Source organism: Phoxinus phoxinus, assembly GCF_949152265.1.
Source record: "Phoxinus phoxinus genome assembly, chromosome: 25".
Classification (NCBI taxonomy): Eukaryota; Metazoa; Chordata; class Actinopteri; order Cypriniformes; family Leuciscidae; genus Phoxinus; species Phoxinus phoxinus.
In genome coordinates this window covers 21,407-43,495 of record NC_136900.1, presented here as the reverse complement: position 1 = coordinate 43,495, position 22,089 = coordinate 21,407, and the positions used below count along the sequence as shown (strand labels likewise).

Here is a 22,089-nt window from a genome sequence, read left to right as displayed (position 1 = left end):
ACACACGTGTTTTTATATATACTTTTTTAATAAAATGACATCACATAACCCATATAGAGATCACACTGTCAGAGAGTTTGGGAATACTCAGACATAATTTATACGCATAAAAAATGATATCAGAGTTTTATAATCAAATGTTTTAAAAGAGAACAATACATCAGGGTTGTTTAAACCAATGAGCATTAAGCTGTGTCGTCAGCGAGTCGTTTCCCATCATGCTTTTGATCATCAGTCGGTGGAGAGAAACTGCAGAGTCCGACACGGCCGGCTAGCGCTCGCCAGAGTTTCACACACACACGTCAGCATGACATCAGAGGCGGACGCATTCACACACATCTAACTTGCGCTGATCAGGGCAGTTTTTGCTCATCTCAAACAAGCCTGATGATATCTGATGATAGCCTGCAAGAAGATTTGCGATCCAAATAGTCTGTGCAAGGAGAACAAGAAAACCGATTATGCAGGAGGGAGCGGTCGGGGAGACGAGAGCAGGGAGTGTGTGTTCTGCGCAGAGAGAGTTGGGGTAAATAAATAATTTAGCAGTGTGCTGCTGTTGCTGCTGGTCAAGCAAATGTGTGTGCTTTGTTTCTGTTTGATTTAATTGACATACTGTATATCTATTAAAAAACTGATTTTGTGGTCTATAACTCCTCCCGCTGCCCTGTATCCTGCTCTCTCATTGGCTGTCGGTCATCGCCGATGTAGTTTTCAGTCAGAACACTTTCACACCGCAGGGTTGTGAATCGCCGGCAGATCCATATGTTTAGCATGTCAGATATCTCACGGGCGTCTGCGGTTTTCTCAGGTCGCGTGTTTGGTAATCAACACTGCGTGATGATGGTCACTCGCGTGAACGAGCAGCGGTCGGCTTGGGATTTCGGGCATTTGTCGGCGATCTCCCAAAACCCGTTCGAGTCGCCGCGCTGACGTCACCAGCTGCCCAAACTGTGTAAATAAACGAGAACAACAAACATTAATGTGTGATGACAACTTTCACAAATTGACTGAACGTTTTCATGAAATTGTTATCTATTAAATATTATGTACCAATACTTGAATATGACATAAATCACAAATATGTGAACTTTCTGTATTGTTTGTATTTTTGGTCCCACTTTATATTAAGTGGCTTTAAGTACTATGTACTTACATTGAAATTAATAATTTGATACAATGGACTTATTGTGTACATACATGTTTTTACATTGTACTTATATTTTTAAAATGCCTGCATGTAATAACATTTGTAATTACACTGTTGACCCTTCCCTTATACCTTAACCCACCCTTAAACTTAACCATACCACCACACCTGTCCCTAACCTTACCCGTATCCCACCGTAATAGAGGCAAAAGTGTTTTACAATAAAACATGAACACAATAAGTACATTGTACTTATTTTTCGATGTAAGTACATAGTACTTAAAGCCACTTAATATAAAGTGGGACCGTATTTATTTAATATTTTTATCAGGTAATTAACTCTCACTCTGACTTACTCTCTGTTATTATTCTCATCTTAAACAGGACAAACACAGAACATCTCCCGGTGAAGCGACTGAGATCCGCGTGACACTATTACAAACATGGTGTTAATTAAAGAGGAGAGTGAAGACATAAAGATTGAAGAAACACTCAGAGTGAAACATGAAGAGCCTGAGGAACAAACAGGTTGGTTTCATTCTCAGAGCTGAACTCTGAAGTCATGTGATCCATATTCAAATGTCCGGCTCTACAGAAATTAATATTTAATTTTACCCTGAAGAAAGTAGTCAGTAATGATAAGTTATTAGCGTATGCCGTGTGGTTTATATCTAGTGTTGCTGATCAGAAATACATAATCCTGTTTCTCTTGGTCTCCTCTAACCTTTACGTTGAGGAGAAAACCCAACGCAACTTAAAGTCGACATGAAATCAAAATTGACCCCTGTCAACATTCGGCCGGGTTTTATCCGGTTTTTGACCACTAGAGGCCCCCATTGTGCTTTTTTGTCTGGTCCTTTTGTTTTCCCTTGTTTTCAGTTATTACTTGCACCTGTGCCTAGTTTCCCTTGTATGTATTTAAACCCTTAGTTTTCCTTAGTTCTTTGCTCTGTGTTTGAATGTTAGCACCCAGCCTCAGTGAAGCTGTGATTGTGTATTGCTCCAGTTGGACTTTCTGGTCTTCTTGGTACTCTGTTTTGGTAATCATTTATTTTTTGATTATTTTGAGACTTTTTCTGCCGTACCTACTTTCCTTGTGGATTTACCTTTTGACTTGGTGGGTTACCTTTTTTTTCACCTCTTGGCATTACTTTTGACATTGTGGATTTATATTTTTTGCCTGAAGAACTCTACCTCTTTTTTATTATTAAACACCATCTCTAGTACTGCTGTGTCTGCCTCATCTTCTGGGTTCTGCTGACTATTAGTGGCTCAGTTTGCTAAGTGACTGTTTCTCACACCGGAGATCCGAGTTCGTGACCGGGTCCTGACAGAAACACAGAGGCAAACATGAACCCAGAGGCAGCCAGTACCCAGGAGCTTTTCGCCACCCTGTCCCACTACGAGGGGACTGTCAAACGCCATGAAGCTGCTCTGGCTCAGCAAGAGGCCTTGATGGTTAGACATTCTCAACTTCTGTCGGAAATGCTGATTTTCATAAAGCAGATATCTGATCGACTTCCCCCGACAGCCACCCCCGCCCCAGTACCTCAGATTCAAGTGCCAGTGGCAGTTAACCCCCTGGCTTAACCTCGTCTTCCGCCTCCCCCTCCCCAACGGTTCTTAGGTGATCCTAGTGCTTGTAAGGTTTTTTTTACCCAATGTTCTCTCTCCTTCGAGCTGCAACCTTCGTCATTTCCCACCGACCGGTCCAAGATCGCATACATCATCACCCTGTTGTCAGAAAAAGCCCTGGCCTGGGTGACGGTGTCGAAAAACTGGACGCGGGTGTCATAAAAGACCTGCGCATGGCAACGGACTTAGCGCTCCACCCAGGCCTTTGGCCACTCCAGGGGATTCATGGTCGTCCTTAACAGGCACCTGTGGTTAACCCTAGCTGACCTGAAGGACGCGGGCCGAAAGACGCTCCTCTCCGGCCTCTTTGGTAACGCCGTGGAGTCAGTTTTTCTGAGGCTCAGAAGAGCACGAAAGCGATGAGCCACATGATGCCCCGTCGCTCGTCCCCCTCCCGCAAGAGCATTTAGCCTCGCCGGGGCAAGGCTCCCATCTACACCAGCGATCATAGAATGAATACGGCCGCTGTGTCATTTTCTAGACGTGTGGAGAGTTATCCCAGGCATTTCACCCTGGCTACTGGGAATAATTCAACACAGGTATTCTCTTCAGTTCAGATGCAGGCCCCCCCGCTTCAAAGGCGTGGTACTGTCACTTACATTGCCTCAAAACAACCCCGTTCTGAGACAAGAAGTTTGCAGTCTGCTCGTAAAAGGAGCTATAGATGTCTTTGTTACCACTCGGCTGGATTATTGTAATGGATAATCCATCACCCGTCTCCAGATGGTACAAAATGCAGCTGCACGTCTTTTAACTGGCACGCGTAAATATGAGCACATTTCCCCTATTTTAGCCTCATTCCACTGGTTGCCTATTCAATTTAGGATCCATTTTAAAATTCTGTTATTTGCTTTTAAATCCCTGAATGGTATGAAATACCATAGCCAAGGACGAGAGGAAACTCGAAACAGGGGATCAGATGAAAGTTTATTACTTCCTGGTGTTGGGAAACTGAAAGTCGTAAGGGAGCAGTGACGTGGGTGACAAGTCCAGATCCCAGAGGGCTTCCATTCAATGTAGTAACCCTCATTGGGTCCTTCAGTGCTAAAGGTCTTTCAGGCCAAGCTTTTCCAGTCCCTGGATGACGGCGTCGAAAAAAACTAGACGCGGGTGTCATAAAAGACCTGCGCATGGCAACGGACTTAGCGCTCCACCCAGGCCTTTGGCCACTCCAGGGGATTCATGGTCGTCCTTAACAGGCACCTGTGGTTAACCCTAGCTGACCTGAAGGATGCGGGCCGAAAGACGCTCCTCTCCGGCCTCTTTGGTGACGCCATGTAGGGCTGGGACGGTATGGATTATTTCTTACCGCGGTTGAAAAGCAAGAAATTCCCGCGGTATAGCGGTAAACCTCAACCCCCCTCCCCACCCTCCCCCAGTTGTTTTTTTTCCTGAGACGTCGCACTGGAACAACAAACACAAAGTGTGGCAATAACAATCTCAGGTACTGTTTATGTGCTTTATTTAATGTTAAAAGCGTGTAATGTGACTGAATATAATTTAGTGCTCCAGCTTTGTAGCTGTAAAAGCAACAATGGATAATTCACCTCAGATCTTGAAATTAAACAAATGGAAACAAGAACATTCAAACTGTGAACAAACAAGTGTATTCTTTGACAAAGATTGTTTTAGTAACTCAGTAGCCTATGTATTTTTAATAATATTTAAATGGTGTAACATTTGTGAATTTGATTTTGTACCCATTTTCTTGCAAGTATGGTCAAGATTACTCTCTGGTGCCGTGCACTCGCCGCGAGACTCCGCGATGGTGGACAAACACAGTCTTTTCACGTGAGAGAATTGTGGTAAATAAGCATGTGCAATTAAAAACTGAGGTCCTCCTTTTGGGGCTTTCTCGTGAGTCATGCGCCTGTATTTACATTTAGTCATTTAGCAGACGCTTTTATCCAAAGCGACTTACAACTGAGGACTACAGCAAGCAAGTCATCGTGAAGAGGCAAAAATAACACAAGAAGTGCTCAACATACAAAGTTCTGGCATTGCTCAGAGTAGCATAAGCCAAACAAGAGAGGATTAAAGGAAGGGAGGATTTTTATTTTATTTTTTTATGTCAAGTGCTCACGGAAGAGATGAGTTTTCAGTTGTCTTTTGAATGTAGTTAGTGAATCTGTATTCCGGACGAGGGTAGGGAGATCATTCCACCAGCATGGAACCGTGAATGAGAATGTTCTGGAGAGTGATTTTGTAGCTCTCTGTGATGGTACCACGAGCCGTCGCTCATTGACCGATCGCAGGCTTCTGGTAGGGATGTAGACTCGTAGGAGCGAGTGAAAGTAGGAGGAGCTGAGCCTGTGGTCGATCTGTAAGCAAGCGTCAATGCCTTGAACTTGATGCGAGCAGCGAGTGGTAGCCAGTGCAGAGAGATGAACAGAGGAGTGACGTGGGCCCTTTTGGGCTCATTGAAGACAAGATGGGCTGCAGCATTCTGGATCATTTGTAGAGGTTTAATTGCACATGATGGAAGACCAGCCAGAAGAGCATTGCAGTAATCAAGCCTAGAGATAACCAAGGCCTGGGCGAGAAGTTGTGTTGCATGCTCTGTTAGGAAAGGCCTGATCTTCCTGATGTTGTGCAGTGCAAACCTGCATGATCGAGCTGTCTTTGTGATGTGGTCTGTGAAGGTCAAATGCTCATAAAATGTTACTCCAAGATTTCTGACCGACTTTGATGGGTTGATTAAAGTTGAATCTAATTTCTGCATATATAGGCAACTGGCCCTGAAAATAATAACATATTTACAGCTTGCTCCATTTTGGTAAATCAGTTTTTGTGAACTATTTTTTCTGATATTTAAACATTAAATTGTATTATAAAGATTTTGTGTTTCTCTTGTTTTGATCTGCTGTGCTCTCTCGCTTGCATCTGTGATTGCATCGCTTGCGCTTGCAACTGTTTTGGTTTCAGGTTTGGTCAATTGGGGAGTTGTAACTCCACTTGGCAGCAATGGGTTATTCCAAAGTTATAGCAAACATTGCCTGCTCCCTGACAAAAGTAAAGTATGACATCGAGATCAGTCTATAATTTACCAGATCTCCTGGGTAAATTTTATTTTTTATTTTTTATTAAGGGTTTAACTGCCAACTGGGTATAAGATGGTTTTGATGGCTAAATGGGTTTTGATGCTTTATGCTTTATAAATTATTGGATGTCTTTGCTTTGTGCCATTAAACTGGGGTTAACAAAAAAATTCTCTTTTTCTCTTTTTTTTGCCTTAGACCTGATGGCACTGAAAGAGGAGAGTGAAGTACTGAAGGAAATGGAAGAGAAATATCAATATAACAATCATCATTATTGCATTACTGGAGAAAAGTCCTCACAAAATATAGCGCAAAAGACAGGGACTATAAGTCATACACCTTACACATGTCCTCAGTGTGCAAAGTGTTTCAATCAGAAAGGACACCTTGAAGACCACATGAGAATTCACACTGGAGAGAAACCTTTCACCTGCCAACAATGTGGGAAAAGTTTTAACCAAAAAGGAATCCTTAACAGGCACATGATAATTCACAATAAAGAGAAGCCTTACACTTGCCAAATGTGTGAAAAAAGTTTCAACCAAAAAGGAATCCTTAACAGGCATATGAGAATTCACACTGGAGAGAAGCCTGATACACACTCTCAGTGTAGAAAGACTATTGTTCAAGACAGGAACCTTAAAGTGCACAAGAGAGTTTACACTGGAGAGAGCCCTTACACTTGCCTAGAGTTTGGGAAGAGTCTTGATCAACATGTACACCTTAAAGTCCACATGAAAATCCACTCTGGAGAGAAGCCTTTCACATGCCAACAGTGTGGAAAAAGTTTCACCCGAAAAGGAAACCTTAATTACCACATGAAAATTCACACTGGAGAGAAGCCTTTCACCTGCCAAAGGTGTGGCAAAAGTTTCAACCAAAAAGGAATCCTTAACAGGCATATGAGAATTCACTCTGGAAAGAAGCCTTATAAATGCCCTCAGTGTGAGAAGAGTTTTGATCAACATGTACACCTTAAAGTCCACATGAGAATCCACACTGGAGAGAAGCCTTTCACATGCCAACAGTGTGGAAAAAGTTTCACCCGAAAAGGAAACCTTAATTACCACATGAAAATTCACACTGGAGAGAAGCCTTTCACCTGCCAAAGGTGTGGCAAAAGTTTCAACCAAAAAGGAATCCTTAACAGGCATATGAGAATTCACTCTGGAGAGAAGCCTTATAGATGCCCTCAATGTGGGAAGAGTTTTGATCAACATGTACACTTTAAAGTCCACATGAGAATCCACACGGGAGAGAAGCCTAACACCTGCCAACAGTGTGGAAAAAGTTTCACCCGAAAAAGAAACCTTAAATACCACATGAGAATTCACACTGGAGAGAGCCCTTTCACCTGCCAACAGTGTGGAAAAAGTTTCAACCAAAAAGGAAACCTTAATTACCACATGAGAATCCACACTGGAGAGAAGCCTTTCACTTGCCAACAGTGTGGAAAAAGATTCAATCATAAAGGAATCCTTAACCGGCACATGAGAATACACTCTGGAGAGAAGCCTTATACATGCTCTCAATGTGGAAAAAGTTTTTATCAACATGTACACCTTAAAGTCCACATGAGAATCCACACTGGAGAGAAGCCTTATATCTGCCAACAGTGTGGAAGAAGTTTCACCCGAAATAGAAACCTTAATTACCACATGAGAATTCACACTGAATGATTTGTACGATATTTACAATAAACGGATATTAAATACGTCAGGCTAGAAACATTACACACATAATCTTTCAATGTCAACATCATCATGGAGCTTTAACTAGCAGTAAAGAGGAAGAAATTATCGGTTCACGTGCTGCTTGAACTGTTGCGCTACAGCGATCTGTCACCACACTTTTTTTTTTTAATTAGTGATAAAATTGACAGAATTTGAAAATTGAGATTTTGATTACATTTAATAATTTAGTAGACGCTAAATAGAAGAAATCAAATGAACAATAGGGCAACAATATGCAAATGTTGTGACCAGTCCCAGCTAGTCCAGTGCAGCACACGTAGCAAGGATTTTTTCATAATAGATCTGGAATAGGAAGTGATTAGTATTGTTGAGTCAAATGTTGGCGAAAAAGATGCGTCTTTAGCAGTTTCTTGATAATGGCTAGAGACTCAGCAGCTCTGGTTGAGTTGGGCAGATCATTCCACCAGCAGGGAACAGTCCAGGTGAAGGTCCATGAAAGTGATTTTGTGCCTCTTTGAGATAGCACCACAAGGCACCGTTCACTTGCATAGCGCAAGCTTCTGGAAGGGACCTAGGTCTAGGTAATGTGTTTAGGTATAGAGGTGCAGAGCCAGTGGTTCTTCTGTAGGCAAACATCAGTGCCTTGAATTTGATGCGAGCGGCAATTGGCAACCAGTGCAATTTTATGAGGAGAGGCGTACACTCTCTTCGGCTCATTAAAACCCACTCTTACTGTAGTATTCTGGATCAGTTGCAGAAGTTTGACAGTACATGCTGGAAGGCCTGCCAAGTGAGCATTGCAATAGGTCTGGTCCGGATATAACAAGAGCTTGGACAAGGAGTTGTGTAGCAAGCTCTGATAGGAAGGGCCTGATCCTCCTGATGTTGTATAAGGCAAATCTACAGGACCGGGCAGTGCTAGCAATGTGGTCTTTGAAGTTCAACTGATCATCGATCACAACTCCAAGGTTCCTGGCTGACCTTGATGGAGTTATGGTTGATGAACCGAGCTGAATGGAGAAGTTGTGATGAAGTGTTGGGTTGGCCGAGACCACAAGCAGTCTTCGCAAGGTTTAGTTGAAGGTCGTGCTCCTTCATCCAGCAAGAAATGTATGTCAGGCTGGCTGAGATGTGAGCTGCCCCCGTCGGATCCTCTGGTTGGAATGAGAGGTAGAGTTGTGTGTCATCAGCGTAGCAGTGATAGGAAAAACCAGCAACCAAAAAACATTTCTGAATGACAGATCCTAGTGATAACATGTAGATGGTGAGGAGAAGTGGTCCAAGCCCTGAGCCCTGAGGCACCCCAGTAGCTAGAAGTTACAACTTAGACACCTCATCTGAGAGGTAAGACTTGAACCATTGGAGTGGGGCTCCTGAGATGGCCTTTGTCTTGTGGGTTGACAGAAGGATCTGGTGGTTAACTTTGTCAAAAGCATGAGACCGATCCAGCAGGATGAGCACTGAAGATTTGGAAGTTGCCCTTGCCAGTCTCAGAGCTTCAATAACAGAGAGCAGGGCAGTCTCAGTTGAGTGTATGCTTTTGAAACCAGACTGGTTGTTGTCCAGGAGGTTATTATGTGCAAGAAATGTGGTTGAAATGTGGTTATGTGGTTTAAAACAACTCATTAAAATGTTTTAGCAATGAATGGAAGAAGGGATAAAGTGCTGGGTTTAGAGTGAGTGTCTTAAGCAGTGTGGTTACCCTAGCCTGCTAAAATGCTGTGGGAAAGGTACCAGTGTGAAGAAGGGTGTTGATGGTATGAGTGAGTGCGGGTACAACTGAAGAAGAAAGGGCTTGAAGGAGATGAATGGGGAATAGGATCAATCGGACAGGTAATAGTGTGATTGGAAAGGATGAGTTTGGAGATATCTGCCTCTGAGAGTCAAGAGAATGTGTGTGTTAGCTGTTAAGATGTGTTAGGGTTAGGGTTAGTCGGGTTAGGGTTAGGGTTACTCTGATTTGTGAGTAACCGCGGTAGATACTGGCTTGAGGTTGAATCTGGTAAGCAGAGTGTGGAAATCAGCAGCCTGAGGTTTTTCTAGGTGGATGTTGAAGTCTCCAAGAATTACCAGAGGAGCACCATCTTCGGGGAAGAAATTGCAAAGCTGACTTGGAGGACGATAAACGACTACTAAGTGGATTTTAATAGGACTGGTAATAGTAATTGCATGCAATTCAAATGATCTATTGTTACACAGAGATGGATTACATTTCCATTCATTGGAGATGAGCAGACCAGTACCCCCACCCCTCCCAGTCAGGCCAGGGGTGTGTGAAAAAGTAAAGTGAGTGGAAAGGGTTGCAGGTGTGGTAGTGTCTTCTAGTCTGATCCAGGTCTCAGTCAGGGCCACAAGATTGAGACCTGAATGACTAGAAATAGATGTAATGAAGTCTGCTTTGTTTACAGCAGATTGGCAATTCCAGAGACCAACCAGAAAATAAAGTAATGTACTAGAAGACACAGGGGAAGTATGCAGGTTGTTAGGATTGTGCTGGCTCCTACGTGAGACGTGATTTACGAGTGTTAATAATAGTAGGGATTTGGAAGCACATAGTGAAAACAGGTGACTAAAACAAACAGATGATACCAAGCTGTATAAAAGGAAAGAAAAACAATACTCGAGCCTTGACGGTGTCCTTGCTCGGTGGAGTGGCGCAGGTAGAGTCGCTGGTCTTTACACGATGAGGTCTTCACATGAGGGCTGCTGCGGTATACTAATCGATTATATGCTCGCCTAAAAAATATTGTTATTGAATTCAGCTGGCCACGCCTCACTAACGGAGCTGTTTACAAACAAGAGCAAACGCGATTACAGCACGTGAACAGAGTAAACAAACTAATTTTCCTAGTAACAACAACTGCACTAAAATCAAATGAGAAAAAGACAAACCTCTAACAGTTACTGTCTCCTCCTGTTGCTTGACTGCTTCTTTCTGTTGATCAGACTGTTGGACTGTTCTTTACTAAATTCTTAATTGATTAAGTTCATATCTCCCTCAGTTTAAATGTAAATGTCTGTGTCATGTAAACATTGTTTTTTTAAACAGTTATGAACTTTATTGCAATCGATTCTTGACCTATGTAGCTGCCGTTGTCAGTTTAATGTCATATGTAAATAGTATGCAGTTTTCATAATCTTACTGTCGCCAGAATATGATTTGCAAATTAATGGTAGTGTACATAATTCACTTGACAACTTGAAATACATTTGAAAGTGGTATTATACATATTTATATTTATTATATTAATATTTTTTAAAACTACCAAGACAAAATATATTCACTGTCTGGCCAAAAAAAAAAAAGGTCGCTGTTTGGATTTAAATAGGTAAACTTACGTGTCTATGATTTGATCATTGTTGCACTGATTATTATGTTTCTAGCATGTTAAATGTTTGGCAACAGTTATTTTAACCCTTACTGGTGTGAGCTTTTCATTCCTTAAACAACCATATAGGAAGATGTTTCATGGCCAAATTCCCAGATGACAATGCCAATATTCACCAGGCTCAAATATTTGAAGAGTGGTTCAGGGAGCATAAAGAATAATTTTCACACATGGATTGGTACCTCTGAGTCCTGACCTTAACCTCAGTGAAAGTCTTTGGGATGTGCTGGAGGAGACTTTACAGAGTGCTCGACTCATTGTCGATACAAGATCTTGAACAAAAATTGATGCAACTCTTGATGGAAATAAATGTTGTGATGTTGCATAAGGTTGTGGAAGCAATGCCATGATGAATGCACAGTGCAATCAAATTAAAGTCAGTCCAATGAAATATTAGTGTGTGCAACATGTATACACAAACAGGACTGGAAATGGCTGATATTCACTGGGGGTTCTCTAGTCTTGGAAGATTCTTTTATTATTTCAGTCAGGACCACATTTGAGAATAATACATTTAGGATCTAAGGGGCTCAGCTGCCATATTAGACAGTTTGATGTATACATCATTGAGACATAAATTCTCCTAGCCTGATAATATCCAAATGTTTGTGGTGCAGAGGTCTGAATACAGACTAGTGCTCTTCAGCGCCTACTTTTATGCTGCCTATATAATGAATTACACAACCAAGCAATGAAAAAAAGCTTGTCATTTAGACCGTAACATTGACTTACCTGTCGAGAAGAAAGCAGGCAACTTCAGAGTCCCTTTCAAAGTCTTTCTCCTTCAGAAGCTCTTTCCATCTGGGAAAAGCTTTCCCGATATTTACCCTCGGTTTTTTAATTTGCTGGTCACGTTTCCTTTTAAATAAAATTTTGGTGACGAGGATTCCTTCTCCTGTGGCTCGGCATAAGTATGATCCTGCATTATGAAGTACCGTGCAGTGCAGCCTCTCACTGATCTCCTTTAGCTGGTTTCAGTCACATGACGCTGGCTCTGAACGAAAATGCATTGTGGAAACGCGTTAAGGTAGGCTAGTGCTTTTTGTCCCTCTCTGCTATTACAGTTTTTCAAGATGGCGGAACGACATGGAAGCCTCCGTGGACTTACCCGTCCCATGTAAATAAAGATAAGATATTCTTTGCGTATGAGGGTAAGTTAGATCATTGGCATAGGTAATTGGATTGACATTGATTTTAGCTAATAAAACATTTAAAAAAAACTACACGGTGTACCTTTTAAGAAGATACAGTCTAAAAACAAGTCAAATTATCTGCCAGTGCAGTAAGATGATTAAATCTGATAAGACTTAGTAAAATAATTAGTAAAATACCTATTCCAATGACTGCATTTAATTTTATGGTTTATGACATCAAAGTACCACGAGAGTGATTGAAAAGCATAAGGAGCCGTCTGCTCTCCATTCGCTCTCGCGGTATTTTGATGTCATTCACCGATCGGTCTGTGCAGCGCCGGTTCAAGTCGAACAAGCCTAACCCCGGATTTCCACCAACTGCGGATCGGCTCCGTGCTCCGCCGTCCTTCAATACCCACCAAGTCCGGATTTGTTGTAGAACGGCTTGGGCCATGACTGACAGCTGAAGTCAAGAGGACCCACAAGATCTCGCAAATTTATTAGGTTGAGAAGAATTTGTAACAAGGAAGATGACTACAAAGTTAAGGCTAATGAAATGTTAAGGCAGAACGAATTAAACAGAGGGGGTACAGTCAGACCCTTATTGATTCAGCTATGGAGAGGGCTGATCAGAAGGATAGAGGAGAGCTATTACATCCTCGTCCTAGTAGACAATATGAACAAGAACAAATAATTACTTTTATGTCGGAATACTCTACTGCTTCGAGACAGGTTAAAAATATCATAAATAGACACGGGAAAGTCCTGGAATGTGACCCCAATGTAGCGCTTACTCTCTGGCTATTAACTAGTAGATGAATAACCCACTCTATGCCAATCTATGGACCAGCGTTTCAGAAGAAATAGATTCGCTGCTGAGAAAGATGCCACAACAACAGTGAACACTCGTTTGAACACACACTGTGTATTTTCAATATGACAACAGGTGATTTACAGTAGTTGATAAACAAATAAAATAAAAATATGGTTATGTATTTATTTTTTCAACCAGAATGTAACTTCCCAAATCTTACTATGGTGTCCTTTGTCTCTTTAGGTCTCAATTTTTTTCCTTTGGGTTTCAACAAAGTAAACCCCAAATAACCAATATGAAACCCAATTGAACAACAGAGTTTTGAAGAGAGTTCTTTGAAAAGTCTGTAGAAAAAGGTAATTGTCCTTTATCTGTTGATGATGAAAAAGGTCTCCATCCGAGAAAAAAAACTAAAGATGAGGAAAATGATTATTTTTCCTACCATTCGCAGTTCAAATCAGTGCAAATACTTGATTTCCTCAACTGAAAGATCCAAGAACAACTCAAGGGAGGCTCGCCAGTCCAAACCCTCCTCAGAACCACTGGAAGGCCGGGACAAACCCAGTATACAGGGCAGGCACCAACACAGCATCACATCAGACTGAGGACATCAGGCGAATTTGGGGGAAAAAACAGAACAACAGAAAAAAACCCTGACCTTGAACAGACAAGGTCAAAAAATATCATTAGTATCTTCAATTGTAACAGCATACAATAAACATTGTTAACCCATGACAGTAAATGAATCATCATACATTTTACACAGAACTTGAACATATGTAAATGCATTTTTCAAATAAAGAATATTTATTTTACATAGACAAAGTTTGTGACTATTTCTCAACATAATATATTGATTAATATATTAACCACTTTTCCGACAGTTTAGCTGTTATTAACCAATTAAAGCATTAAACTTTTTTTTTAATACATATAAATCACTCACAGGTTTAATTTCTCTTGGTTTTCCTCTTTTACAACAATAACAGTCTGATTTGTAACAATTACAAAGCAATTTGACTTACCAAGGAGATCGTTAAACTCACATAAAATTCCAGAGTGGTGCAGGTACAGCACATCCCGTTTAAATCGTTCTATTTACCCTTTTTAATAAAAAAAAAACACTCCATAAACACTTTAGCAATACTCTGATGCTATTTAAGTATACCCATACGGAAATGTAATATATGTACATATATGAAATATATCCACATATATAAAATATATATACCCATATATATGCCCATATATAAAACCTATTAGAAAATGGAACAATTGACATAAAACCAGCCCATATATTTTATGTAGCCTATGTATAATAGTGTTTTTTTACATACATGTCACATATATAATTATCAGTTTTCAAATAGAATTTGTGTAGTATTTGTTTTGTTTTTATGAGCTGGTCAAGAAGAGGTAAAATAATAAATAATACATTTTATTTATAAAAGATTCGAAAATGAGATAGAAATTGAAATAAAATGTGGATATGTGGACTTGATCTGTAGACTTGAAATAAATAGTTAAATAGTAAATAGTTTGGCATATATTAAATTAAACATATCGGTGACATATATGGTTAAAACATACAGTATTATATAAATAATAATCATACACATCATATTCATATGTCAATATACTCATTTAATATGGGAAATTTATATATGTTAAAAACCTATATCAACATATATGTAGAGATATGTATACATGTGATAGCAATATATTGTCTTATATTTAGCATATATGACGTCGTCACTAGCGATATAGGGACATATATGATATATATTACATTTCCGTATGGGTATGTATATCACCATACACTTTTATATTAACCAGCTGAATGTTCGTTTCACTCTCATAACGTGCGAAGAAGCAGAAGAACTTAATTGTTTCTTTGCACGTTATGAGACGAAAGCAGAAGGAACTGCCAGAATACCTCCATCAGCCTCTAACAGTCACACTCTCACAGTGCAGGAACATGATATGAGATGTGTGCTCAAGGCAGTCGACCCAAAGAAGGCGGCCGGCCCTGATGGAGTGACAGGAAGGGTGCTTAAGTCATGTGCAGACCAGCTGTCTATGGTCTTCACAAGAATCTTTAACCAGTCTCTCTCTACATCTACTATTCCATCTTGCCTGAAGTCTGCCATAATTATCCCGCTGCCAAAAAAGACAGTCATCAGTAGCTTCAATGATTGTCGTCCAATCGCACTTACTCCGGTCATTGTGAAATGTTTTGAGAAGCTGGTCCTAAAACATATCAAAAACAGTCTCTGGAACATCAGGGGGCTTATGTGAGGATGCTCTTCATAGAATTTAGCTCTGCCTTTAATACAGTCATTCCGGGCAGATTGGTCACAAAACTTGCTGACCTAGGCTTTTCCCAATCCATTTGTCATTGGATCAAGGACTTTTTGACAAATCGCCCTCAGTCCGTTAGACTGGGTCCCCATCTGTCCTCCACCCTCACACTTAGCACAGGAGCCCCACAAGGTTGTGTGCTGAGTCCCCTTATTTATTCTCTTTATACTTATGACTGTGTCTCCACCCACCCCACAAACACCATTCTTAAGTTTGCAGACTGTGGTTGGACTTATTTCAGGAGAGGATGAGACTGCTTATAGGGATGAAGTCCAGAGACTGGCGATGTGGTGTTCGGATAATAATCTTAAGGTGAGACACTACAGGTGAATAGGGTACAATTTTAAAATAATAGATATCACCATGAAACTTCCTCAGTTGATTACTTGCACAAGTTCATAAAAAAAATGTATTACAAGTTTTTGAAATTTGTATGTTTAATTATGCAAATTAGGCAATATCTCATTAAATATGCGCAATGTTGCATATATTTTCAGTAGATAGATCTGAACATAAGATAAAGCCAGGTGCAAAATTCTTTTTTCACTTTGATTACACACAAGATGAAGAAAGATGTTCAGAGGGATTTCAGGATATATGCTTTCATTACATAGGAAATCAAAATATACTGTCCATAGCCTTAAAAAATCAATTTTCGCCATATTTTTTTTATTAAAATGTCACATAAATCAGGCCAGGAATGATTCATTAAAAAATCCCTCTGAACATATCTTCAGAATACTGCTAAGTGTATAACTGGAAAGGTTGGTGTACATCGGTGCTACATAGGCTGAGATATTTCTACTGGAGAATGACAAAAAACTCATTTTGAAAAAAAGGCATTTAAAGATTTGTAATGTAAAAAATCCTACTTTTTTAGTGAAAACAACTACTTACTGACACAATATCTTATCAAATCATTAGCAACAACAATACAAACCACCTAAATCACATCAAAACTTATAAACACAGCATTTATGGCCTTTAACTGAGCAGAAAAACAGTCAGAAATGTCAGAGCGCGTCACGTGATGCATCTGAACGAATCACGTTGTCAAAAATTGACATCAGCCAATGAGATTTCGCTTTTAGAGTTAAATGTCTTTATACTTTCACGATTGGTTGCTGATTAAAAGGAAATTACCATATTTGGATCAGACAGCAACGTACAGCAGAGAGAGAGCTTTTCAGACGTGTGCGTGATTAAAGGAAGAACACAGAGATCGCGGAGCAACGCGTTGATTTAGAACGCCAACTTTTGTTGAATTTCGGAGAAATCTACAGACGCAAATAGACAAAGTCAGTAAAATAAAGACCTAAATGTGTATTTTGGACTTTTTTTCGCCACAAGGCACATACATTGCTGCAGATCTCTCATGGGCGAACAATACCACCGAAATAGTCAAAAAGGCTCAGAAGAGACTTCATTTCCTGAGAATACTTCGGCAAAATCAACTGCAACGGAAACTTCTGGTATCCTTTTACCGTAGCTCCATAGAGAGTGTACTAACGTACTGCATTTCGGTGTGGTTTGCCAGCTGCTCAGCAGCGGATAGGAGAGCCCTCCAGAGGGTCATCAGTACAGCCCAGAAGATCATTGGCGACTCTCTGCCCTCACTGGAGCAATTATTCAACTTGCGTTGTCTGAGTAGAGCGGCTAACATCCTCAAAGATCCATCCCACCCTGGACATCATCTGTTTGTCCAGTTGCCCTCTGGTAGGCGTTTTAGGTCTATTGCATCACAGACTAATAGATTTAAGAATAGCTTTTAACTCAAAGCTGTAAGAGAACTTAACACGGCAAACAACTGGACTTTTGACACACCTTGGAAAATCATGATTCAGTTGCACCAATTATAATTACAGTTAAGGTCACTTTGTGACGACAAGGTGCAATATTATTACATGAATCTATCAAGTTTCTGTATTGTAGTGTGTTACATTTATGGTGTCTTAATTATTGTTGTTGTGTTGTCATGTATGGATGCACCGTAAGGTTTGCTAATTAATTTCATTGTATTTTACATGCAATGACAATAAAAGGAATTTAATTGAATAACAACACCAACGTCACTCTTAACTAATAGGAAATAAAACACGTCATTTCACTCACATCAATCCATCGACAGAATTCATCTAGAAGATTATTTTCTTTCTCTCTGTTCCCCGGAGCGTCGTGACACCGCGCTCATCAGGCATCCGTACACGAGAGAGAGAGCTGCCTCTAACTCCACGCATAAACCTCGTGCAAACCCCGGAAATCAATCCCGCCGCATTCTGCGCTCTCATTGGCTCATCTCAGGTTCAAACTCATTACCATTTGTCAACTAATGCCCAAATGAAAATATACGTTCGTATGAAATTAATATTTCTTTTATTATTTTACTACTTTTGAATTTACTACGTTTCTCAATAATTCTCTCCCCTTATTACATTACTTTTTTTTTTCTCTTTTACTCCCTGGCAACCTTGGTTACACCAATCTTAATCATGTGTCTTCTTCCAAACCTCGTTTCTGTTTTAAAAGAAGCAGAAATATTAGAGACATGGTGGTTAGTTCTATGTACCAGGACATAGACAAACTGGCTTTCTCAACAAGTCTATGGGAATTATAGATGTGGTAGATGTGCTCATTGCACCAACACTGTAGACACTAAAACATTAAGTCACCCACATTCCAGACGAAAATATAACACCAAAGAATTTGTAAATTGTCTATTGTTACGGTTCTGCCCCTGTTTTTAACACTAGTTTCTTTTGAGTCAATTCTAGGTCCAATTCCTCCTCTGTGGGCGGAGTTGCCTTGTTGAAAATCAGCTGCACCTGTGGCAACTTATTTAAGGATCTATCAAAATCAAAACCATTTATTGATTTGATGTTGTATTGATACAGTATTTGTTATCGTTTCCTTATGTTTTGACCCTAGACACCACTTGACCCTTTGACCCGTTTGTTTAACTTTAAATAAACTTATATGTTTCTTTATGTAAACCCATTTAGTGACTTGTCCTCTTAATGTTATGGCTTGGAGCCGGGTCGTAACATAAATTGGGGGCTCGTCCGGGATCAATAGTGGTTTGGAGTTGGGGTTTTATTTGTTGAGTGGAGTGTGGAAAAAGTTATTGGATTATTAGAGGTCTCCGGTTGGGTAGAGTGTTCCAGCTGGGTTGCTAGTCAATCCTTCCAACGGCACACTGTTTGTTTTTTTAGTTTGTTTTGTTAGTTTGTTATTTTTGAAGGTATCCTGGGTGGAGATTTAATCTCTGTTGGGGGTACGCTATTCAGGGCCTGGTTTTTGCCAGGTGACATGAAGTTCAGCGTTTAAAGTGGCCCCGAGCCTGGTAAGCCTTTGAAGATTAGATAGTTTTTTGTTTTGATGTACCGGAGTTGTTGTCTAAAATATCCATGTTAATTGGTGGGGTGTTTAGCATCAATGATGAGTTTGGGGAACTTGTGGAATGTTGTTTTGTTTGAGAGAGCAGAATTTTTTCTCATACCCACTTCCTTCAAATTGGTAAGTAATTTTGCACCAGTAACCAAAGTTGTTAGGCATGTTGAAGTTTTAAGTAACATGCCAGTTTTAGGTAACATGCAGTTTAATGCTAGGTTGTTGAATTTGGTCAGCAATTTAGGCATGATTTTGTGACTTGTGAGTTGGTGTCTTTTACTAGGAGTCCTATATTGTTAGCATGTTACCTATTGATAGGGTTTTGTTAAACCTTTGTAGTGTTCGGGTAAGTGATTGACTGGTCAACCTGGTGTAGATTAAATTACTGTTTAGTAGCTTTGTGGAAATGGAGTTGTTCATAAGTTTAAATCCTTTTTTTGTGGAATATGTTTGAAAGGACACTGTGGTGTTTATGGAAACTCATAAGGTAGCTACTGTTGTGAAGGTGTAGAATTTAGCCATGGCTCTAATGTGGAAGACTTTTTGAAAGAACCTTCTGAGGAATCACTTGAAAAGTGCACTAAAGAGCAGCTGTTACTGGTTGCTGCTCATTATGATATCGAGCTCACTAGTGCTGATAAGAAACTGAAAGAGTCGATCTTAAAAAGCTTAAAGGGCACTTTAGAGAAAAAAAAAAGTTTTTAGTGAAAAATTGCAAGTGCCAGGTATTGTTGTTGGCAGTGAAGTTAAGCTGAAAGAGATGGCGTTACGAGAAAAAGAGCTAGATTTGGAGTTAGTGAGGTGTCGTCTAGCACAAGACCAAATCGCTTTGAAAGAGAAAGAGCTGCAGGGAGAATTTGAGATGAGGAAATTGGAAGGAGAGGAAAGGGAGCATGAGCGTGCTTTTGTCCTTAAAAAAATGGAGTTGGAGTTGGCAGGTAGGGGACTTGAGGGTCAGCCGCCTGTTTCATCTTTTGGGGTTCCCTCCGAGTCTTCTCAAAGGGTAGAGCAAGTTTTTTATATTGGGAGGCATATTAAAATGGTTCCTCCTTTTTCTGAAAGGGAAGTAGAAAAGTATTTCTCCCACTTTGAGAGAGTTGCGACTACGTTGAAGTGGCCAAAAGAGGTTTAGACGCTGCTTTTACAATGTGTGCTTACGGGTAAGGCTCAAGAAGTTTATTCAGCCCTTAGTTTAGAACAGAGTGCTGTATATGACACTGTTAAAACTTCCATCCTTCATGCTTACGAGTTAGTGCCCGAAGCATATCGGCAACGTTTCCGAAATTACTTTAAAAGTGAAAAGCAGACGTTTGTAGAGTTTGCTCGGGAAAAAGAGAACATGTTTGATAGGTGGTGTGCTGCTAAACAGGTCGAAACTAAAGAACAGCTTAGGGATTTAGTTCTTTTAGAGGAGTTTAAGACTTGTGTCCCTGAAGATCTAGTTACCTACTTGAATGAACAGAAGGTTTCCAAGCTATGTGATGCAGCAGTCATGGCTGATGAATTTGCGTTAACCCATAAGGGGGTGTTTGGAAACCGTGTCCCAGAAAGAAACGACTATCAGGGGCTTTGGCATTGATATTGGCTATCCAACATTTTGATGTTTATTTGGGCAGCGGCAACCTGATTAAGGTGATGACTGCTCATAATCCCTTTCGTCTTTTTACAGCGGAGTTGTACCACCAACCAGCGCTTGATGAGATGGAGTTTGTTTTTGCAGTCATATCCTCTGCAAATTCATCACATTAAGGGAAAGGAAAATTTGTTAGCTGACGCAGTCTCATGCGTAACCTCTTGCGATGTTCCTGCCTGTGACCACTGATCAAATTCAAATTGTGGATTCTTTCAATAATGTGGCCCTTTGTGAGTGGTAAATTGCCATTTATCAGTAGGTATTTTTCTTTATTTTATGTAAATTGATATGTCGTTGTTTGTTCCCCCTCCTAATTTTGGGGTTATGTTTATTTATTTTTATTAAATAATCCAGATTATTTAATGTCTTGTGGGTGGAGGTGTTACGGTCCTGCCCCTGTTTTTAACACTAGTTTCTTTTGAATCAATTCTAGGTCCAATTCCTCCTCTGTGGGCGGAGTTGCCTTGTTGAAGATCAGCTGCACCTGTGGCAACTTATTTAAGGATCTCCTGGATTTTGTCAACTCTCTCATTTTTGTTTTGTGTCTTTGTGTGAAGGGTGGGTTAATGAGTTTGTGTTCCCTTTATGATTTCCACCACTCTACCAACCCCATTTCCAACCATTTATTGATTTGATGTTGTATTGATATTTATCGTTTCCTTATGTTTTGACCCTAGACACGGTTTGTTTAACTCTAAATAAACTTATATGTTTCTTTATGTAAACCCATTTTGTGAATTGTCCTCTTTATGTTATGGCTTGGAGCCGGGTCGTAACACTCTCGACCCATGTCATTTATGTGCTGATATGCCCTTGTGGAATTATGTATGTTGGGCAAACAAAACGTAACCTCAAGCTGAGAATCATAGAACATAAGGTTGCTATCAGAAACAATAACCTTGACTTATGCCATTGCTAAATATTAATCAGAGAAGAACCATAGCTCTGCTGCCTCCCTCAGTGTTATTGGTATTGAGAGGTTATTGCCAAACCCTAGAGGTGGTATCATCATTAAACAGCCCTTGAGAAGAGAAGCTTTTTAGATAAATTAACTGTCTACTGTTGAACCCTATGGTATGAACGAATCACAGGACTATTAGGTTCACTGCAGTGCATGTATCTGTAACATTGTGGACATATTTCTTGTGTATGTCTGTAATGTGTGTATATATTTTTTTTTTCTTCTAAACGTTTTGCTCTTGTTAGGCTTTTGATGATGATAATTATGTATATAAACTCAGCAAAAAAAGAAACGTCCTGACTTTCAACTGTTTTTACTTTCAGTAAACTTAATGTGTGTAAATATTTGTATGAACACTAAAAGAGTCAACACCATAAGACATAAACTAAAAATGTTTCACAGACATGTGACTAACAGAAATAGAACAATGTGTCCCTGAATGAAGGGAGGCTCAAAATCAAAAGTACCAGTCAGTATCTGGTGTGGCCACCAGCTGCTTGAAGTACTGCAGCGCATCTCCTCCTCATGAACTGGACCAGATTTGTCAGTTCTTGCTGTGAGATGTTACCCCACTTTTCCACCAAGGCACTTGGAAGTTCCTGGACATTTCTGTGGCATACCTGTCAACACTCCCGTTTTCCCCGGGAGTATCCCGTATTTCCAGCCCGATCTCATCCTTGGGCGTCATATACTGACGCTTTTGACATATCGTCTACATCCAACGCACATGGCACCCTTTAGCGTCAATATGAGACGAAGATAGATATGGGCCAGAAGGCGCCTCCTAGCGGTCTAACCCTAACCCTACCCCAGACCTAAACCCAACCATACCCAACCAAACCAACCCTGAAAACTACAGTTGTCAAACCCCTCCTGAAAAAGAGCAATCTGGATAAG

The 22,089-nt window shown here is 40.3% G+C and overlaps 1 protein-coding gene across 8 annotated transcripts in view; it reads left to right on the top strand.

Moving 5' to 3' along the window:
• The window catches only part of insc (INSC spindle orientation adaptor protein), a 321,619-nt gene extending 300,658 nt beyond the window's left edge, over positions 1-20,961 (top strand). For 3 of the 8 annotated variants that reach the window (XM_079604170.1, XM_079604166.1, XM_079604169.1), the window contains exon 13: positions 20,268-20,961. In XM_079604170.1, coding sequence (XP_079460296.1) covers positions 20,268-20,420 — 153 coding nt within the window. In that variant the 3' untranslated portion in view covers positions 20,421-20,961. Of the gene's footprint in view, positions 1-1,531; positions 1,676-6,018; positions 13,665-20,267 lie in introns of those variants that run through there. The other 5 variants (XR_013796582.1, XR_013796581.1, XR_013796583.1 and 2 more) reach the window with 5 other exon arrangements.
• Positions 20,962-22,089: the final 1,128 nt, after the last annotated feature.